Source organism: Cherax quadricarinatus, chromosome 39, assembly GCF_038502225.1.
Source record: "Cherax quadricarinatus isolate ZL_2023a chromosome 39, ASM3850222v1, whole genome shotgun sequence".
NCBI lineage: Eukaryota > Metazoa > Arthropoda > Malacostraca > Decapoda > Parastacidae > Cherax > Cherax quadricarinatus.
The window spans coordinates 20,876,990-20,899,297 of NC_091330.1; the positions used below are offsets into that span (position 1 = coordinate 20,876,990).

The following is a 22,308-nucleotide window of genomic DNA, read 5'->3' on the forward strand; positions in this document are numbered from 1 at the left end:
GTTTTGGGACCTGGAGAGCTGTTGGAGTGCGAGCAGGGTAATATTTTGTGAAGGGATTCAGTGAAACCAGTTAGCTGGACTCGAGTCCTGGGGGTGGGAAGTACAATGCCTGCACTTTAAAGAAGGGGTTTGGGATATTAGCTATTTGGAGTGACATCTGAACTGTCTTATCTGAGCGCCTCTGCAAAGACAATGATTATGTGTGAATGATGGTGAAAGTGTTGAATGATGGTGAAAGCGTGTCTTTCTTGGGTCACCCTACCTCGGTGGGAGATGGCTGACATGTTGAAAAAAAATATGTATATAAATATATATTCTCCATGGGGGAGTGGAACAGAATTCTTCCTCAGAAAGTCATGCGTGTCGTAAGAGGTGACAAAAATGCCTGGAACAAGGGGTTAGTAACCCCTTCTTCTGTATATACATATATTACTAAATGTAAAAGGAGAAACTTTTGTTTTTCCTTTTGTGCCACCCTGCCTCGGCGGGATACGGCAGGTGTGTTGAAAAAAAGAAAGAAAGACAAATATATATGTAAGAGGCGACTAAAATGCCGGGAGCAATGTGCTAGTAACCCCCTTCTTCTGTATAAATTGCAAAATTTAAAAAGAAAAACTTTTGTTTTTCTTTTTTGGGCCACCCTGCCTCGGTAGGATATGGCCGGTTTGTTAAAAAAAAATATGTACGTAAACATATTTTTTTCAAACATCGGCCATCTCCTACTGAGGCAGGGGTGACCCAAAAAAGAAACACTTTCACCATCATTCACACAATATCAATGTCTTTGCAGAGGAGCCTAAATATGACAGTTTAGATGTCACTCCAAACAGCCAATATCCCAAACCCCTTCTTTAAAGTGCAGGCATTGCACTTCCCACCTCCAGGATTCAAGTCCAGCTAACTGGTTTCCCTGAATCCCTTCACAAAATATTACCCTACTAACACTTCAAGAGTGCATCAGGTCCCAAAACCCATTCGTCTCCATTCACTCCTATCTAACACGCTCACACATGCTTGCTGCATGTTCAGACCCAATGCACACAAAACCTCTTTTACCTCCTCCCTCCATCCTTTCCTAGGACAACCTCTACCTCTCCTCCCCTCTACTACAGATTTATATACCCTTCAAGTCAACCTATTTTGCTCCAATTTCTTTAAATGACCAAACCACCTCAATAACCCCTCTTCAGCCCTCTGAATAATACTTTTAGTAACTCCACACCTCCTCCTAATTTCCACACTCTGAATTCTCTGCATAATATTTACACCACACATTGCCCTTAGACAGGACATCTCCACTACCTCCTCGCTGAGGCATTTACAACCCATGCTTCACACCCATATAGGTGTGTTGGTACCAATAAACTCTCATACATTCCCTTCTTTGCCTCCAAGGATAACGTTTTTTCTCTACACAGACACCTCAATGTACCACTCACCTTTTTTCCTTCATCAATTCTGTGGTTAACCTCATTCTTCATAAACCCATCTGCTGACAAGTCAACTCCCAAATATCTGAATATATTCACTTTTTCCATACTCCCTCCCTCCAATGTGATATCTAATTTTTCTTTACCTAACTCACTCGATACCCCCATCACCTTACTCTGATGTATGTTCACTTTCAACTTTCTTTCTTTACACACCCTCCCAAACTCATCCACTAACCTTTGTAACTTCTCTTTAGAATCTACCAAAAGCACAGTATCATCAGCAGAAATAACTGTCAACTCCCAATTTATATTTGATTCCCCATAATTTAATCCCACACCTCTCTCCAACTCCTTAGCATTTACTTCTTTTACAACTCTATAAATATATATGTATATAAACACACATAAACATTTTTTTTCATCAAACTGGCCATATCCCACTGAGGCAGAGTGACCTAACAAGAAAAATGCTAGCTTCTCTCTTAAATTTAGAAATGCATACAGAAAGCATTAATAGCCCCTTGTTCTTGGCACATTAGTCACCTCTTACGACATGCATGGCTTATGGAGGAAGAATTCTGTTCCACTTCCCCATGGAGATGAAAGAAAATAAAGAACAAGAACAGTTAAGAAAATAGAGGAAAACCAAGGTGGGTATGTATATATATGCATGTACATGCATGTGTGACTTAAGTGTAAGTAGGAGTAGCAAGATGTACCTGGTACCATGCATGTTTGAGACAGAGAAAAAAGAGACACCAGCAATCCTACCATCATGTAAAACAATTACTGGTTTCCATTTCACATTCAACTGGTAGGACAGTAGTACTGCCCTGGGTGGTTGCCCTCTACCAATCTAGTATGTACTTAGGACATACATATACACTATATTTTCAAGTTTTATAATTTATGAGATTGCAAATTTGGATATTTACCAAACTGAAGATTCATAGTGATCAATTTTTAAATATGAATTAATTAATCTCTTGTGATATTTGAAACTAACTTTACCACTTCATCCAGCTGAGGATTAAATAATGCAAATATGATAACATCAACTGACAAGAGATGAGAATAAATCAAACCTGGTCATCATTGGTGGTAAGAGCATTCAGTGTGGCCTGGACACATAGTAGTGGGGGTCTCAAAGTCTTGCTGACTACTTCCTCCAGTGTCTCCACTGCCTCACTCACCTCATCTTCAAGCAGGTCTACAAATATGCAAAAATGCAGACAGATAATGACAACAAATGAGTAAATTTTGATAGAGTGGATAGGGGAGCAATGTGGCAGATGTAGCAAGTGTATGGAATAGGTAGTAAGTTACTAAACACTGTACAGAGTTTCTATGAGGATAGTGAGGCTCAGGTTAGGGTGTGTAGAAGAAAGAGAGACTACTTCCCAGAAAAAGTAGGTCTTAGACAGAGATGTGTAATGTCTCCATGGTTGTTTAACATATTTATAGATGGGGTTGTAAAAGTAAATGCTAGGGTGTTGAGGAGAGAGGTGGGATTAAATTATGAGGAATCAAATACAAAATGGTAATTGACACAGTTACTTTTTTCCTGATGATACTGTGCTTTTGGGGGATTCCTGATGATACTGTGCTTTTGGGGGATTCTAAAGAAAAATTGCAAAGGTTAGTGGACAAGTTTGGGAAGGTGTGTAAAGGTAGAAAGTTGAAAGTGAATATAGATAAGAGTAAGGTGATGAGAGTATCAAATGATTTAGATAAAGAAAAATTGGATATCACATTGGAGGGACAATTCAAGGCTCTGCTTAGAAATCACCTCACCTCCCAAAATTAACCACACAAATACTATATATTATCACCACAAACTCAAAAATTCCTAAATATTTTAAGATTATTTCAATATTAAAATGGTTCCAATCTCATTATGTTAACCCTTTCTGGGTCCAGAGGCCAAATTTCAAAGGGTGCACCAGTGTCCAAGAATTTTCAAAAAATAATTTTGTTATTTTTTCTTATGAAATAGTAGAGAATCTTTTTCTGAGGGTAATAAAACAAAAAGTACAAAATTTGATGGAAAATTGACGAAATTATGCTCTAGGCGATTTTGCGGACTTTGACTCCCATTTTAGGCCAATTACCTTATTCCAGTCGACCAAATTCTTAGCTATTTCACTAGTATTACTTCTATTCTATCGATTGAACACAAAAATTCACCAAGTCAACTGTTTCAACTACAAAATGAAGTGATCGGAAATAGGTAATTTGGCCAATTTAATGCAAAGTTCAAAATACTCCAATTTCAAAATAGGGTCCAGAATAAACAATGCAGGCATTCCTGGCACTAAACTAACATTTCCTCTGTTCATTAGTTACGTTTTCAGGCTTTACTAATGAATTCCATTTTGATTTTTTATTCACATAATGAATTTTTATTCAAACCAAAAAATAGAAGATTTACTGTTATGCAATATTGTAATAATTGTGTAAATAATATCAGCACATTTGTGAATGTATTTTAGACCCACCAGCAGGTGTGTATTAGACGTGTGAGGTCGTTTGTTTACTCTTGAACATCGGCAAAAATTTATCATTTCCGCTAATTTGAGCTCAGTTTCAAGCCATTTCTAGTACTAAAACCAATCAAAATCATCTCTATTTCTGTAATATGTCTTCCATTCTATCAAATGAGACCAAGAAATCGCAAATACAACTATAAAAAGCATACGAAAAAACATTGCAATGTCGCTGTTTTAATCGAAAATTACGGTTTCATTTTTTTTCTCTCATTATGCACTATGTGCTGCAGGATTTGTTATGTGGTGCACACATACCACATAGATGTATTCTCTCATATCAAGGCCAAAATTTACAGCTCACAGCTTATCAGAGTGAGCTGAGCTCATGACGTAGATCTACAGTTTGGACCCTCAATGTAAAGCTGCAGATCTACAGCATGGACCTTCAAGGGGTTAAATGTGCCAAAATATAATACTGCAACCTGTTAATCAGTTCATCTCAACTATAATTTCAATTACTGTTAAACCACTACCTCTGTTGAATTATGAAAAATGATGTTCAATTCAAATCAGCTATGTTATATATGCCTAGCATTAAGTACTCTGTTAAGCATTAGGTTTAGTCTGCCCAAAATGCCCTGGCATGATAGTGGCTTTCTTTGCACTTAGCACATCAAAACTGTAATTACACATTGTAAATTATGCAAAGAAATAAAATTCTTAATCCTTAATCCTCCTTAATGTTTTCAGATATTTGGGAGTCGACTTGTCAGTGGATGCTTTTATGAAGGATGAGGTAAACCACAGAACTGATGAAGGAAAAAAGTTGAGTGGTGTATTGAGGTATCTGTGGAGACAAAGAATGTTATTCACGGAGGAAAAGAAAGGGATGTACGAGAGCATTGTGGTACCAACACTCTCATATGGGTGTGAAGTATAGGTTGTAAATGCTGCAGTGAGGAGGCGGCTGGAGGCAGTGGAGCCGTCGTGTCTAAGAGCAATGTGTGGTGTAAATATTATGCAGGGTATTTGTACTATGGAAATTAGGAGGTGTGGAGTTACTAAAAGCATTACTCAGAGGGCTGAAGAGGGGGCTGTTGAGATGGTTTGGTCATTTAGAGAGAATGGAACAAATTAGAAAGACTTGGAGGAAGGAAAGGTGGGGTAGGGGTTGTCCCCAAAAAGGTTGGGAGGGGGTAAAGGAGGTTTTGTGGGCAAGGTGCTTGGTTTTCTAGCGAGCACGTTTGAGAGTGACAGAAATGAATGGAGATGGATGGTTTTTGGGACCTGACAAGCTGTTGGAGCGTGAGCAGGGTAAGGCTATGATAATGGACGCTACAGGAAAAGAAAATGGTGTACAAAGTTTACTGAATATTAAACCATGAATACTGTTATTCCTTGTAGTGTATAATCTTTAATTATTTTTTAACATGTCAGCCGTTTCCCACCAACGCAGGGTGACCAAAAAAAAAAAAAAAAAAAAAAAAAAAAAAAAAAAAAAAAAAAAAAAAAAAAAAAAAAAAAAAAAAAAACTTTCATCATCATTCAACACTTTCACCATCACTCATACATAATCACTGTCTTTGCAGAGGTGCTCAGATACGACAGTTTAGATGTCCCTCCAAACTGCCAATATCCTAACCTCCCATTTCCAGGACTCAAGTCTGGCTAACCAGTATCCCCGAATCCCTTCACAAAATATTACCCTGCTCACACTCCAACAGCTCGTCAGGTCCAAAAAACCATTTGTCTCTATTCACTCCTAACAAGCATGCTGGAAGTCCAAGCCCCTCACTCACAAAACCTCCTTTACCCCCTCCCTCCCGCCTTTTCAGGGAAAACCCCTACTCTGCCATCCTTCCCCAATAGATTTATAAGCTCTTCATGTCATTCTATTTTGTTTCATTATCTCTAAATGACCAAACCACCTCAACAGTCCCTCTTCAGCCCTTTGACTAATACTTTTAGTAACTCCACACCTCCTCCTAATTTCCACGCTCCGAATTCTTTGTATAATATTTACACCACACATTGCTTTTAGACATGACATCACTGCCTCCAGCCTTGCTGCAGCATTTACAACCCATGCTTCACACCCATATAAGAATGATAGTACCACAATACTCTCATATAATCCCATCTTTGCCCCCATGGATAACGTTCTTTGTCTCCACAGATACCTCAACACACCACTCACCTTTTTTCATTCATCAATTCTATAGTTTACCTCATCCTTCATAAACCCATCTGCTGACAAGTCAACTCTCAAATATCTAAAAACATTCACTTCTTCCATACTCCCTCCAATATGATATCCAATTTTTCTTTATCTATATTGTTTGATACCCTCATCACCTTACTCTTATCTATATTCACTTTCAACTTTCTACATTTACACACCCTCCCAAAGTCGTCCACTACCCATTGCAACTTTTGTTTAGAATTCCCCAAAAGCACAATATCGTCAGCAAAAAGTAACTGTGTCAACTCCCATTTTGTATTTGATTCCCCATAATTTAATCCCACCCCTCTCCCTAACACCCAAGCATTTACTTTTACAACCCCATCCACAAATATGTAAAATAACCATGATGACATTACACATCCCTGTCTATGACCTATTACTACACACCCTAACCTGAGCCTCACTATCCTCATAAAGACTCTTTACAGCATTTAGTAACTTACTACCTATTCCATACACATGCAACATGTCACATTGCTCGCCTATCCACTCTACCATATGCCTTTTCTAAATCCATAAATGCAATGAAAATTTCCCTACCTTTATCTAAACACTGTTCACATATACATTATTATTTTTTTTTTTTTTTATCACACTGGCCGATTCCCACCAAGGCAGGGTGGCCCGAAAAAGAAAAACTTTCACCATCATTCACTCCATCACTGTCTTGCCAGAAGGGTGCTTTACACTACAGTTTTTAAACTGCAACATTAACACCCCTCCTTCAGAGTGCAGGCACTGTACTTCCCATCTCCAGGACTCAAGTCCGGCCTGCTGGTTTCCCTGAATCCCTTCATAAATGTTACTTTGCTCACACTCCAACAGCACGTCAAGTATTAAAAACCATTTGTCTCCATTCACTCCTATCAAACACGCTCACGCATGCCTGCTGGAAGTCCAAGCCCCTCACACACAAAACCTCCTTTACCCCCTCCCTCCAACCTTTCCTAGGCCGACCCCTACCCCGCCTTCCTTCCACTACAGACTGATACACTCTTGAAGTCATTCTGTTTCGCTCCATTCTCTCTACATGTCCGAACCACCTCAACAACCCTTCCTCAGCCCTCTGGACAACAGTTTTGGTAATCCCGCACCTCCTCCTAACTTCCAAACTACGAATTCTCTGCATTATATTCACACCACACATTGCCCTCAGACATGACATCTCCACTGCCTCCAGCCTTCTCCTCGCTGCAACATTCATCACCCATGCTTCACACCCATATAAGAGCATTGGTAAAACTATACTGTCATACATTCCCCTCTTTGCCTCCAAGGACAAAGTTCTTTGTCTCCACAGACTCCTAAGTGCACCACTCACTCTTTTTCCCTCATCAATTCTATGATTCACCTCATCTTTCATAGACCCATCTGCTGACACGTCCACTCCCAAATATCTGAATACGTTCACCTCCTCCATACTCTCTCCCTCCAATCTGATATTCAATCTTTCATCACCTAATCTTTTTGTTATCCTCATAACCTTACTCTTTCCTGTATTCACCTTTAATTTTCTTCTTTTGCACACCCTACCAAATTCATCCACCAATCTCTGCAACTTCTCTTCAGAATCTCCCAAGAGCACAGTGTCATCAGCAAAGAGCAGCTGTGACAACTCCCACTTTGTGTGTGATTCTTTATCTTTTAACTCCACGCCTCTTGCCAAGACCCTCGCATTTACTTCTCTTACAACCCCATCTATAAATATATTAAACAACCACGGTGACATCACACATCCTTGTCTAAGGCCTACTTTTACTGGGAAAAAATTTCCCTCTTTCCTACATACTCTAACTTGAGCCTCACTATCCTCGTAAAAACTCTTCACTGCTTTCAGTAACCTACCTCCTACACCATACACTTACAACATCTGCCACATTGCCCCCCTATCCACCCTGTCATACGCCTTTTCCAAATCCATAAATGCCACAAAGACCTCTTTAGCCTTATCTAAATACTGTTCACTTATATGTTTCACTGTAAACACCTGGTCCACACACCCCCTACCTTTCCTAAAGCCTCCTTGTTCATCTGCTATCCTATTTTCCGTCTTACTCTTAATTCTTTCAATTATAACTCTACCATACACTTTACCAGGTATACTCAACAGACTTATCCCCCTATAATTTTTGCACTCTCTTTTATCCCCTTTGCCTTTATACAAAGGAACTATGCATGCTCTCTGCCAATCCCTAGGTACCTTACCCTCTTCCATACATTTATTAAATAATTGCACCAACCACTCCAAAACTATATCCCAACCTGCTTTTAACATTTCTATCTTTATCCCATCAATCCCAGCTGCCTTACCCCCTTTCATTTTACCTACTGCCTCACAAACTTCCCCCACACTCACAACTGGCTCTTCCTCACTCCTACAAGATGTTATTCCTCCTTGCCCTATACACGAAATCACAGCTTCCCTATCTTCATCAACATTTAACAATTCCTCAAAATATTCCCTCCATCTTCCCAATACCTCTAACTCTCCATTTAATAACTCTCCTCTCCTATTTTTAACTGACAAATCCATTTGTTCTCTAGGCTTTCTTAACTTGTTAATCTCACTCCAAAACTTTTCCTTATTTTCAACAAAATTTGTTGATAACATCTCACCCACTCTCTCATTTGCTCTCTTTTTACATTGCTTCACCACTCTCTTAACCTCTCTCTTTTTCTCCATATACTCTTCCCTCCTTGCATCACTTCTACTTTGTAAAAACTTCTCATATGCTAACTTTTTCTCCCTTACTACTCTCTTTACATCATCATTCCACCAATCGCTCCTCTTCCCTCCTGCACCCACTTTCCTGTAACCACAAACTTCTGCTGAACACTCTAACACTACATTTTTAAACCTACCCCATACCTCTTCGACCCCATTGCCTATGCTCTCATTAGCCCATCTATCCTCCAATAGCTGTTTATATCTTACCCTAACTGCCTCCTCTTTTAGTTTATAAACCTTCACCTCTCTCTTCCCTGATGCTTCTATTCTCCTTGTATCCCATCTACCTTTTACTCTCAGTGTAGCTACAACTAGAAAGTGATCTGATATATCTGTGGCCCCTCTATAAACATGTACATCCTGAAGTCTACTCAACAGTCTTTTATCTACCAATACATAATCCAACAAACTACTGTCATTTTGCCCTACATCATATCTTGTATACTTATTTATCCTCTTTTTCTTAAAATATGTATTACCTATAACTAAACCCCTTTCTATACAAAGTTCAATCAAAGGGCTCCCATTATCATTTACACCTGGCACCCCAAACTTACCTACCACACCCTCTCTAAAAGTTTCTCCTACTTTAGCATTCAGGTCCCCTACCACAATTACTCTCTCACTTGGTTCAAAGGCTCCTATACATTCACTTAACATCTCCCAAAATCTCTCTCTCTCCTCTGCATTCCTCTCTTCTCCAGGTGCATACACGCTTATTATGACCCACTTCTCGCATCCAACCTTTACTTTAATCCACATAATTCTTGAATTTACACATTCATATTCTCTTTTCTCCTTCCATAACTGATCATTTAACATTACTGCTACCCCTTCCTTTGCTGTAACTCTCTCAGATACTCCAGATTTAATCCCATTTATTTCCCCCCACTGAAACTCTCCTACCCCCTTCAGCTTTGTTTCGCTTAGGGCCAGGACATCCAACTTCTTTTCATTCATAACATCAGCAATCATCTGTTTCTTGTCATCCGCACTACATCCACGCACATTTAAGCATCCCAGTTTTATAAAGTTTTTCTTCTTCTCTTTTTTAGTAAATGTCTACAGGAGAAGGGGTTACTAGCCCATTGCTCCCGGCATTTTAGTCGCCTCATACGACACGCATGGCTTACGGAGGAAAGATTCTTTTCCACTTCCCCATGGACAATAGAAGAAATAAAGAAGAACAAGAGCTATTTAGAAAAAGGAGAAAAACCTAGATGTATGTATATATATATGCATGTGCGTGTCTGTGAAGTGTGACCAAAGTGTAAGTAGGAGTAGCAAGATGTCCCTGTTATCTAGCGTGTTTATGAGACAGAAAAAGAAACCAGCAATCCTACCATCATGCAAAACAGTTACAGGTTTTTGTTTCACAGTCATCTGGCAGGATGGTAGTACTTCCCTGGGTGGTTGCTGTCTACCAACCTACTACCTACATATACATGTATGCTTCAATGTAAACACCTGATCTACACATCCCCTACCCATTCTAAAGTCTCCTTGCTCATCTGCAATCCCACTCTCTATCTTACCTCTAATTCTTTCAATAATAACCCTACCATACACTTTACCTGGTATACTCAGTAAACTTATTCCCCTATAATTTTTACAATCTCTTGTCCCCCTTCCCTTTACATAAAGCAATTATACACGCTCTCTGCCAATTCGTAAGTACCTTGCTCACTTTCTATATTTATTAAACAAAAATACCAACCACTCCAACACTATATCCCCCCTTGCTTTTAACATTTCTGTCAGGATCCCATCAGTTCCAGCTGCTTTACCCCCTTTCATTCTACGTAATGCCTCATACACCTCCCCCACACTCACATCCTGCTCTTCTTCACTCCTAAAAGATATTATACTTCCCTGGCCAGTGCATTAAATTACTGCCTCCCTTTCATCAACATCACCACTTTATTTGTTCACCACAACTTATTTTAGTCCCTTTTATATTGTCTCCTTTATTTTAGCTTTAAAGACCTACCTTAGTTCATATATTTACATTTGTTAAAATAATTCAGGTGCTATTTTTTTAGCTTTAGAATACATATTCACTTTGTCTTATAATTAATCTAATTATAGATTCACTATAAATCTTATGATTACAAGCATTGATCCTGATACCAACCTCTTATTGAATGACTTAAATGAATCAAACAGTAACTGTAATTACTACACAGCAAAACAATCAAAGGCACTTCTCAGAGCCAACAACAACATAACTGTCTTTAATTACAGTGTCAGATCTTTAAGCAAACATTTCGATGACCTCAAAGCATTACTAAATTCCCTACATGTCAATATGTCCATCATTACTCTCACCGAAACCTGGCTAAAGCCTGATACTACAGATGTCTATGCCATTCCTGGTTACACAGCCATACACAACTGTAGGCCAGATCAGCAAGAGGGTAGCACAGCTATGTACTACTCAGACCAACTAGAATGTATCAATAATACATGCACAAGGGGTGAACATGGGGAATATATAATAGCTAAATTCAAATCCAAACACCTCTCACAGCGATAAACATCTACAGAGTTCCACAGTCAAACATTAGCCATTTTAGTGAAAACCTAGGAAGTATGATAACTGATGCACACATGAATAAAGATCACTTACTATTCTCAGGTGACTTCAATATAAATCTCCTGCAAGACCAGGACCCACACGTTACTGAATTCACAAACACTATGAGTAACTGCATGTTGCTACCAACAGTAACAAAACCTACAAGAATTACAGAGACTATTGTTTCCCTACTAGACCACATCTGGGCCAACACCATATCCCCTTTAAAATCAGGCATAATCACAGATAATACCACAGACCACTATCCTACCCTTCTCATAATCAATCTAGTTAAATTACCCTGAGACACTACTAAGTTACTTTCAGACTTCATAATGAGGCAGCCATTAATAACTTAACAACAGCAATGACAAACATCGACTGGCATACTGAGCTAGAAATCTATACAGATGTTGACGAATGTATTAATAATTTTCTAAAAAAGACCCAATACCTCTATAACATCCACTGCTCTAAAAAAACTAAACAGATCACAGCTAAGAGACTGAACAGTCCCTGGCTAACACCCAGCATCCTCAAATCTATAAATACAAAGCACCTATACAAAAAACAGTACAGAATGGGTCCCATAACCGGAGACCAAACAAAACGTTATTCGTCAATCCTAACCAGCCTGATAAGAAGGGCAAAAAATTGTATTATGAGAACAGATTATCCAACCTAAAAGGTGATATAAAAAAGACCTGGAAAACCCTATCAGAAGTTCTAGGAACAAAAAAGATATCAAGAAATAGTGCAATTGAACTAACAAAACCAGATGAACTCCAACTCCCACCAACTAAAACAGCAAACAGACTCAAATGTTTTCTTCTCCACCATAGGAAAAAACCTTGCCGATAAAATCCCAAGCTCAAATACCCCACCCAATGACTACCTCACTGGCAACTACCTGAACACACTGTTCCTAGCTCCGACTAACCCAACAGAAGTCTCCCTTATTATCAAGACACTAAAGAACAAGACAGGAGATTTAAATGCCTTACCACCCTTTATATACAAAAAAGCTTCACAAGTGCTGTCACCAATCATTGCAACACTCTTTAACAAATCCATCGAATCCTCTACTTTTCCTCAGTTCTCAAAATAGCGAGGGGTCACCCCGATACATAAAGGAGGAGACCAAACAGACTTGAATAACAATAGACCAATATCCAACTTACACCCTCTCTCTAAAATCTTTGAAAAATTAATTCAAAAGCGAATCTATTCCTACCTCATCTCCCACAACATACTCAACCCCTGTCAGTCTGGGTTCAGGCCTAATAACAATACGAATGATGCTATTATACACATGCTTACACAAATATACACTGCACTCGAGAAAAAAGAAGTCCCACTGATGATCTTCATTGATTTACGTAAAGCTTTTGATACAGTTGACCATGATTTGCTCCACATAAAATTGTCACACTATGGTATAAGAGCGCACTCCCTCAACTACCTAAAGTTATACCTCAGCAACAGAACATAGAAAAGAGTAAGGTGATGAGAGCATCAAATGATTTAGATAAAGAAAAATTGGACATCAAATTGGGGAGGAGGAGTATGGAAGAAGTGAATGTTTTCAGATATTTGGGAGTTGACGTGTCAGCGGATGGATTTGTGAAGGATGAGGTTAATCATAGAATTGATGAGGGAAAAAAGGCGAGTGGTGCGTTGAGGTATATGTGGAGACAAAAAACGTTATCTATGGAGGCAAAGAAGGGAATGTATGAAAGTATAGTAGTACCAACACTCTTATATGGGTGTGAAGCTTGGGTTGTAAATGCTGCAGCAAGGAGGAGGTTGGAGGCAGTGGAGATGTCCTGTCTAAGGGCAATGTGTGGTGTAAATATTATGCAGAAAATTTGGAGTGTGGAAATTAGAAGGTGTGGAGTTAATAAAAGTATTAGTCAGAGGGCTGAAGAGGGGTTGTTGAGGTGCTTTGGTCATTTAGAGAGAATGTATCAAAGTAGAATGACATGGAGAGCGTATAAATCTGTAGGGGAAGGAAGGCGGGGTAGGGGTCATCCTGAAAAAGGTTGGAAGGAAGGGGTAAAGGAGGTTTTGTGAGAGAGGGGCTTGGACTTCCAGCAAGCATGCGTGAGTGTTTGATAGGAGTGAATGGAGACGAATAGTATTTGGGACCTGATGAGCTGTTGGAGTGTGAGCAGGGTAATATTTAGTGAAGGGATTCAGGGAAACTGGTTATTTTTATATAGCCGGACTTGAGTCCTGGAAATGGGAAGTACAATCCCTGCATTCTAAAGGAGGGGTTCGGGATATTGGCGGTTTGGAGGTATATGTTGTGTATCTTTATATGTATATGCTTCTAAGCTGTTGTATTCTGGGCATCTCTGCAAAAACAGTGATTATGTGTGAGTGAGGTGAAAGTGTTGAATGATAATGAAGGTATTTTCTTTTTGGGGATTTTCTTTCTTTTTGGGTCACCTTGCCATGGTGGGAGACGGCCGACTTGCTGAAAAAAAAAAAATGAAACAAACTCTTGGCCCTCTTCTCTTTCTCATTTACATAAACAACCTACCAAATGCATCGCAACTACTCAAACCCACACTATTTGAAGTTGACACTACATACGTCTTCTCTCACCCAAGCCCAGTCATGCTTGCCAATACTGTAAATACTGAAAATATCTACCTGGATGGTGACTAACAAACTTACTCTCAACACTGACAAAACCTACTTCATTCAGTTTGGAAACAGAGCTACAGTTGTCCCTCTTAACATAATGATAAATTATTATTATTATTATTATTATAATCAAAAAGAAGCGCTAAGCCACAAGGACTAACATAATGATAAAGGGATCACCTATCACAAAGCTCAAACTATGTTCCACAGTCAGCCCTCCTGGCCCAATATCACTCACTTATTTACCCCTATCTCACCTATGGAATTTGTGCATGAGGCTCAACAACAATAAACCATCTCAGACCATTAATTACCCAACAAAAGGATGCAGTCAGAATGATAACAAATTCCCACTACAGGTAGCACACTCCACCAATATTCAAAGCTCTAAACCTACTCACCATACAAAACATCCATACTTATTATTGAGCCTACTACATACATAGAACACTTAACTCGGATATAAACCCTCCCTTCAAACGTCTCCTTACAAACCTCAACAGAACACATGACCATAACACAAGGCACAGATCACTCTTTAATATTTCTCGTGTCCATCTCACACTATGCAAAAACTCAATGCACATAAAAGGCCCAAAAATCTGGAATTCACTACCTGTGAACATAAAACAAACACTGTCTGTTTATAAATTCAAGTCTCTTCTTAAAAACCACTTACTCACCCACAACTAAATAAATACTACATAACTGTATCTCATAAATTATAATCTGTGACCCTATCAAACTTTGTTTTTTTTTTATTACATTACCTAATAGAATACCCCATTTTCTTGAATGCACAGTAACTCATCAAATGACCATATGATCTGTCTTTGAAATACTCATTTGTGCTTAACTGTTATTTGTTTACTGTAATTTTTACCACTGAATATATCATTGCTTAGTTAATCTTAAGTTAATTTTAAGCCTGCCCATAATTCTTTGCATACAAGGGGCTTTAGGCATGTACACTTAACCATTGTATTTCTTTGTACATCTATGTATCATGTCCAAATTAAAAATAAATAAATAAATAAATAAATAAATAAAATAAAACATTTAAAAGTTCCTCAAAATATTCTCACCATCTACCCAATACCTCCAGCTCCCCATCTACTAACTCCTCTACTCTGTTTTTAATTGATAAATCCATTTGTTCCCTAGGCTTTCTTAACTTATCTCACTCCAATTTTTTTCTTATTCTCACCAAAATTTCTTGACAGTGCCTCTCCCACTCTATTATTTGTCCTCCTTTTGCACTATTACCACTCTCTTCACCTTTCTTTTACTCTCCATATACTCTGCTCTTCTTACGTCACTTCTTTAATTTTTTTTTTTAACAAGTCGGCCATCTCCCACCGAGACAGGGTGACCCAAAAAGAAAGAAAATCCCCAAAAAGAAAATACTTTCATCATCATTCAACACTTTCATCTCACTCATACATAATCACTGTTTTTGCAGAGGTGCTCAGAATACAACAGTTTAGAAGCATATATGTATAAAGTTATACAACATATCCCTCCAAACTGCCAATATCCCAAACCCCTCCTTTAACCCTTTCAGGGTCCAAGGCCAAAATCTGAAGTGGTGCCCCAGTGTCCAAGAATTTTCAAAAAAAAAAAATTGTTATTTTTTCTTATGAAATGGTAGAGAATCTTTTTGTGAATGTAATAAAACAAAAAGTACGAAATTTGATGGAAAATTGACGAAATTATGCTCTCGTGAATTTTGATGTGTCAGAGATATTTACGAATCGGCGATTTTGCCGACTTTGACTCCCATTTTAGGCCAATTACATTATTCCAGTCGACCAAATTCTCAGCTATTTCACTAGTATTACTTCTATTCTATCGATTGAGCACAAGAAATCGCCAAGTCAACTGTTTCAACTACAAAATAAAGTGACCGGAAATTGGTAATTTGGCCAATTTAACACAAAGTTCAAAATATTCCAATTTCAAAATAGGGTCCAGAATAAACAATGTAGGTATTCCTGGCACTAAACTAACATTTCCTCTGTTCATTAGTTATGTTTTGAGGCTTTACAAATAAATTCCATTTTGATTTTTTATTCACATAATGAATTTTTATTCACACCATAAAATAGATTTACTGTTATGCAATACTGTAATAATTGTATAAATATCATCACCACATTTGTGAATGTATATTAGACCCACCAGCTGGCGTGTATTAGACTTGTGAGGTCGTTTGTTTACTCTTGAACATCGGCAAAAATTTAACATTTCCGCCACTTTGAGCTCAATTTCAAGCCATTTCCAGTGCTAACACCAATCAAAATTATCTCTATTTCTGTAATATGTCTTCCATTCTATCAAATAAGACCAAGAAATCACAAATACAACTATAAAAAACATACGAAAAAACACTGTAAAGTCGCTGTTTTAATCGAAAATCATGGTCTCAGTTTTTTTCTCTCATTATACACAGTGTGCTGCAGGATTTGTTTTATGTGGTGCACACATACCACATCGATGTATTCTCTCATATCTAGGCCCAAATTTACCACTCACAGTTTATCAGAGTGAGCTGAGCTCATTACGGTTTGGACCCTGAACGTAAAGCCGTTGATCTACGGGACGGACCCTGAAAGGGTTAAAGTGCAGGCATTGTACTTCCCATTTCCAGCACTCAAGTCTGGCTATATAAAAATAACCGGTTTTCCTGAATCCCTTCACTAAATATTACCATGCTCACAATCCAACAGCTCTTCAAATATGGTTGTTAATAATGCTGCCAAAAGTTACCTGGAAGGAACAGCAGGCTTTATCCTAGTACATCTTCATATGTACTGTTCAGCTTCAACACACCATTAGGATTTTAAATTGTCATGTATCAAGAATGACAGTGCAACCATTAAGTAACACAAGATGGGAAAGCCACATTATGACAGAAATATGTAGGCAATATAACAAAAAAAGGACACCAGCAATCCTACCATCATGTAAAGCAATTACAGGCTTTCGTTTTACACTCACTTGGCAGGATGGTAGTACCTCCCTGGGCAGCTGCTGTTTATCAACCTACTACCTAAAAGGGTCTGGAATGTATTAATTGTATTTACACACAATCCAATGGGGAAGTTAGGTTGGGGTCACGACCAAATCAGGCTACAACCAGAGTTTTGGAATGAATTATGGTCATGACCAGAGGTTCCACTCTAGTAGTATGTCATTAATGTCAGCTAGGCCTGTATGCCTTGTACATGTACTTGTAGAAATAAAGACATTATTATATCTCTTTTTTTTTTTTCAACAAACCGGCCGTATCCCACCGAGGCAGGGTGGCCCAAAAAGAAAAATGAAAGTTTCTCTTTTTAAATTTAGTAATTTATACAGGAGAAGGGGTTACTAGCCCCTTGCTCCTGGCATTTTAGTTGCCTCTTACAACACGCATAGCTTACGTGACAAGAGGAGACAAGAGGAAATAAACAAGAACAAGAACTAGTAAGAAAATAGAAGAAAACCCAGAGGGGGTGTGTGCATATATATGCTTGTACATGTATGTGCAATGTGACCTAAGTGTAAGTAGAAGTAGCAAGATGTACCTGAAACCTTGCATGTTCATGAGACAGAAAAATGGACACCAGCAATCCTACCATCATGTAAAACAATTACAGGCTTTCGTTTTACACTCACTTGGCAGGACGGTAGTACCTCCCTGGGGGGATGCTGTTTACCAACCTACTACCTAAAAGGGTCTGGAATGTATTAATTGTATTTACACACAATCCAATGGGGAAGTTAGGTTGGGGTCATGACCAAATTGGGCCACAACCAGAGTTTTGGAATGAATTATGGTCATGACCAGAGGTTCCACTGTAGCAGTATGTCATTAATGTCAGCTAGGCCTGTATACCTTGTACATGTACTTGTAGAAATAAAGATATTATTATATTATATCTTCTTTCTTCTTTCAACACACCGGCCGTATCCCACCGAGGCGGGGTGGTCCATAAGGAAAAACGAAAGTTTCTCCTTTTACATTTAGTAATATATACAGGAGAAAGAGTTACTAGCCTCTTACTCCTGGCATTTTAGTCGTCTCTTACAACACGCATAGCTTACGGAGGAAGAATTCTGTTCCACTTCCCCATGGAGGTAAGAGGAAATAAATAAGAACAAGAAGTGGAATAAGAATCTTTCCTCCGTAAGCCATGCGTGTTGTAAAAGTCAACTAAAATGAAAGGAACAATGGGCTAGTAACCCCTTTTCCTGTAAAAATTACTAAAAAGAATAAGAAGAAAATTGTCAAAGTGGGAAGTTTGAATGTGCGTGGATGTTGTGCGAATGATAAGAAAGAGATGATTGTGGATGTTATGAATGAGAAGAAGCTGGATATCCTGGCTTTAAGTGAAACAAAGCTGAAGGGGGTGGGTGAGTTTCAGTGGAGAGGAATAAATGGGATTAGGTCAGGGGTTTCTAACAGAGTTAGAGCTAAAGAAGGAGTAGCTATAATGTTGAAGGATAAGCTATGGCAGGAAAAGAGGGACTATAAATGTATTAATTCAAGGATTATGTGGAGTAAAATAAACGTTGGATGTGAGAAGTGGGTTATAGTAAGCGTTTATGCATCTGGGGAAGAGAGAAGTATAGAGGAGAGAGAGAGATTTTGGGAAATGTTGAGTAATTGTGTGGGGAGTTTTGAACCAAGTGTGAGAGTACTTGTGGTTGGGGATTTTAATGCTAGAGTGGGAAAAAATGTTGTGGAGGGAGTAGTCGGTAAATTTGGGGTGCCAGGGGTAAATGAAAATGGGGAGCCTTTAATTGAGCTATGTGTAGAAAGAGGTTTGGTAATAAGTAATACATATTTTGTGAAAAAGAGGATAAATAAATATACAAGGTATGATGTAGCACATAATGAAAGTAGTTTGTTAGATTATGTATTGGTGGATAAAAGGTTGATGGGTAGGCTCCAGGATGTACACGTTTATAGAGGGGCAACTGATATATCGGATCATTATCTAGCTGTAGCTATAGTTAGAGTAAGAGGTAGATGGGATAAGAAGAAAATGGCAACAACAAGTAAGCGGGAGGTGAAAGTGCATAAACTAAGGGAGGAGGAAGTTCGGGTGAAATATAAGCACCTATTGGCAGAAAGGTGAGCTGGTGCAGGTATGAGTAGTGGGGGGGTTGAAGAGGATTGGAATAGTTTTAAAAATGCAGTATTAAAATGTGGGGCAGAAGTTTGTGGTTATAGGAGGGTGGGGGCAGGAGGAAAGATGAGTGATTGGTGGAATGATGAAGAAAAGGGTGTGATAAAAGAGAAAAAGGTAGCTTATGAGAGGTATCTACAAAGCAGAAGTGTTATAAGAAGAGTAGAGTATATGGAGAGTAAAAGAAAGGTGAAGAGAGTGGTGAGAGAGTGCATAAGGAGAGCTGATGATAGAGTGGGAGAGGTACTGTCAAGGAATTTTAATGAAAATAAAAAAAAATTTTGGAGTGAGTTAAACAAGTTAAGAAAGCCTAGTGAACAAATGGATTTATCAGTTAAAAACAGAAGGGGAGTTAGTAGATGGGGAGATGGAGGTTTTGGGTAGATGGTGAGAATATTTTGAGGAACTTTTAAATGTCGACGAAGAAAGGGAGGCGGTAATTTCATGCACTGGCCAGGGAGGTATATCATCTTTTAGGAGTGAAGAAGAGCAGGATGTGAGTGTGGGGGAGGTGCATGAGGCATTACGTAGAATGAAAGGGGATAAAGCAGCTGGAACTGACGGAATCATGACAGAAATGTTAAAAGCAGGGGGGAACATAGTGTTGGAGTGGTTGGTATTTTCATTTAATAAACATATGAAAGAGGGGAAGGTACCTAGGGATTGGCAGAGAGCGTGTATAGTCCCTTTATATAAAGGGAAGGGGGACAAAGAGATTGTAAAAATTATAGAGGAATAAGTTTACTGGGTATACCAGGAAAAGTGTATGGTAGGGTTATTATTGAAAGAATTAGAGGCAAGACAGAATGTAGAATTGCAGATGAGCAAGGAGGTTTTAGACTGGGTAGGGGATGTGTAGATCAAGTGTTTACATTGAAGCATATATGTGAGCAGTATTTAGATAAAGGTAGGGAAGTTTTTATTGCATTTATGGATTTAGAAAAGGCATATGATAGAGTGGATAGGGGAGCAATGTGGCAGATGCTGCAAGTGTATGGAATAGGTGATAAGTTACTAAATGCTGTAAAGAGTTTTTATGAGGATAGTGAGGCTCAGGTTAGGGTGTGTACAGGAGAGGGAGACTACTTCCCGGTAAAAGTAGGTCTTAGACAGAGATGTGTAATGTCACCATGGTGGTTTAATATATTTATAGATGGGCCTGTAAAAGAAGTAAATGCTAGGGTGTTCAGGAGAGGGGTGGGATTAAATTATGGGGAATTAAATACAAAATGGGAAGTGACACAGTTACTTTTTGCTGATGATACTGTGCTTATGGGAGATTCTAAAGAAAAATTGCAAAGGTTAGTGGATGAATTTGGGAATGTGTGTAACCGTAGAAAGTTGAAAGTGAGCACAGAAAAGAGTAAGGTGATGAGAGTATCAAATGATTTAGATAAAGAAAAATTGGATATCAAATTGGGGAGGAGATGGAAGAAGTGAATGTTTTCAGATATTTGGGAGTTGATATGTCAGCGGATGGATTTATGAAGGATGAGGTTATTCATAGAACTGATGAAGAAAAAAAGGTGAGTGGTGCATTGAGGTATATGTGGAGGCAAAAAATGTTATCTATGGAGGCAAAGAAGGGAATGTATGAAAGTATAATAGTACCAACACTCTCATATGGGTGTGAAGCTTGGGTTGTAAATGCTGCAGCATGGAGGCAGTTGGAGGCAGTGGAGATGACCTGTCTTAGAGCAATGTGTGGTGTAAATATTATGCAGAAAATTCGGAGTGTGGAAATTAGGAGAAGGTGTGGAGTTAATAAAAGCATTAGTCAGAGGGCTGAAGAGGGTTTGTTGAGGTGGTTTGGTCATTTACAGAGAATGAATCAAAGTAGAATGACATGGAGAGCATATAAATCTGTAGGGAAAGGACGGCGGGGTAGGGGTCGTCCTCGAAAAGGTTGGAGGGAGGGGGTAAATAAGGTGTTGTGGGCAAGGGGTTTGGACTTCCAGCAAGCGTGCATGAGCGTGTTAGATAGGAGTGAATGGAGACAAATGGTATTTGGGACCTGACGATCTGTTGGAGTGTGAGCAGTGTAATATTTATTGAAGGGATTCAGGGAAACCGGTTATTTTATGTAACCGGACTTGAGTCCTGGAAATGGGAAGTACAATGACTGCACTCTAAAGGAGGGGTTCGGGATATTGGCAGTTTGGAGGGATATGTTGTGTATCTTTATACATATATGCTTCTAAGCTGTTGTGTTCTAAGCACCTCTGCAAAAACAGTGATTATGTGTGAGTGAAGTGAAAGTGTTGAATGATGATGAAAGTATTTTCTTTTTGGGGATTTTCTTTCTTTTAGGGTCACCCTACCTCGGTGGGAGACGGCCAACTTGTTAAAAAAAAAAAATACATAAACACTTGAAGTTATAAGGTTCAATGCAGAAAGAGCCTATTCTTATGTAGCTCCTAAACTGTTCAACAGATGATACAGTATGAAATCATGTGTATCGCTGTGCATATGTATACATTATACGTATATATATAAGCATATTATATACATCTTTGTATAGCTTTGTATATATAAGCATACCACATACTACATCTTGGACAATGGCCAAGGATGGGTCTAAACCTCATCCTAACATTCTTCTCCTAAGTGTGGATTTCTGGTTAATATGCATACGTACCATAAGCTTCAGCAATGTTTTGGACAATGTCCTTCACAAGATTGTTGACTACCACAAATACATCATTAAGAGAGCCGTGGGTGACTTCAAGAGTTTTGTCAAGTGTCACTGCAGAATGATCCAGGAGAGGCTGCAAGTATATCTTCACCACACTGTCACTCACTTGTAACAGCTGTCGAATGTTAAGTGGGCCTATCTCCACTACTGTCAATACCCTGTAGATGTTAAATAAATATGAGACCTTTATTAGATAACAACATAGGATGATTTGTAAGTACAAAATTTTAAATTCAAGGCCAGACTCTAGGTAACAACAGGATGATCTTAATGGGTTTACGTCAACTTTCTTTATTAAGAATTCAGTAATT

General features: G+C 38.6%; 1 protein-coding gene across 5 annotated transcripts in view; it reads right to left on the reverse strand.

Annotated features, from left to right (window-relative positions):
- The window catches only part of LOC128696388 (uncharacterized), an 853,106-nt gene that overhangs the window by 178,781 nt on the left and 652,017 nt on the right, over positions 1–22,308 (reverse strand). For all 5 annotated transcript variants that reach the window (XR_011392932.1, XR_011392933.1, XM_070092516.1 and 2 more), the window contains 2 exons: positions 21,941–22,155; positions 2,519–2,643 (listed from right to left, as the gene is read on the reverse strand). Coding sequence is in view for 3 of the 5 variants with exons in the window: in XM_070092516.1 (XP_069948617.1) it covers positions 2,519–2,643; positions 21,941–22,155 (340 nt within the window). In the remaining 2 variants the exon portion in view is untranslated. The remainder of the gene's footprint in view (positions 1–2,518; positions 2,644–21,940; positions 22,156–22,308) is intronic.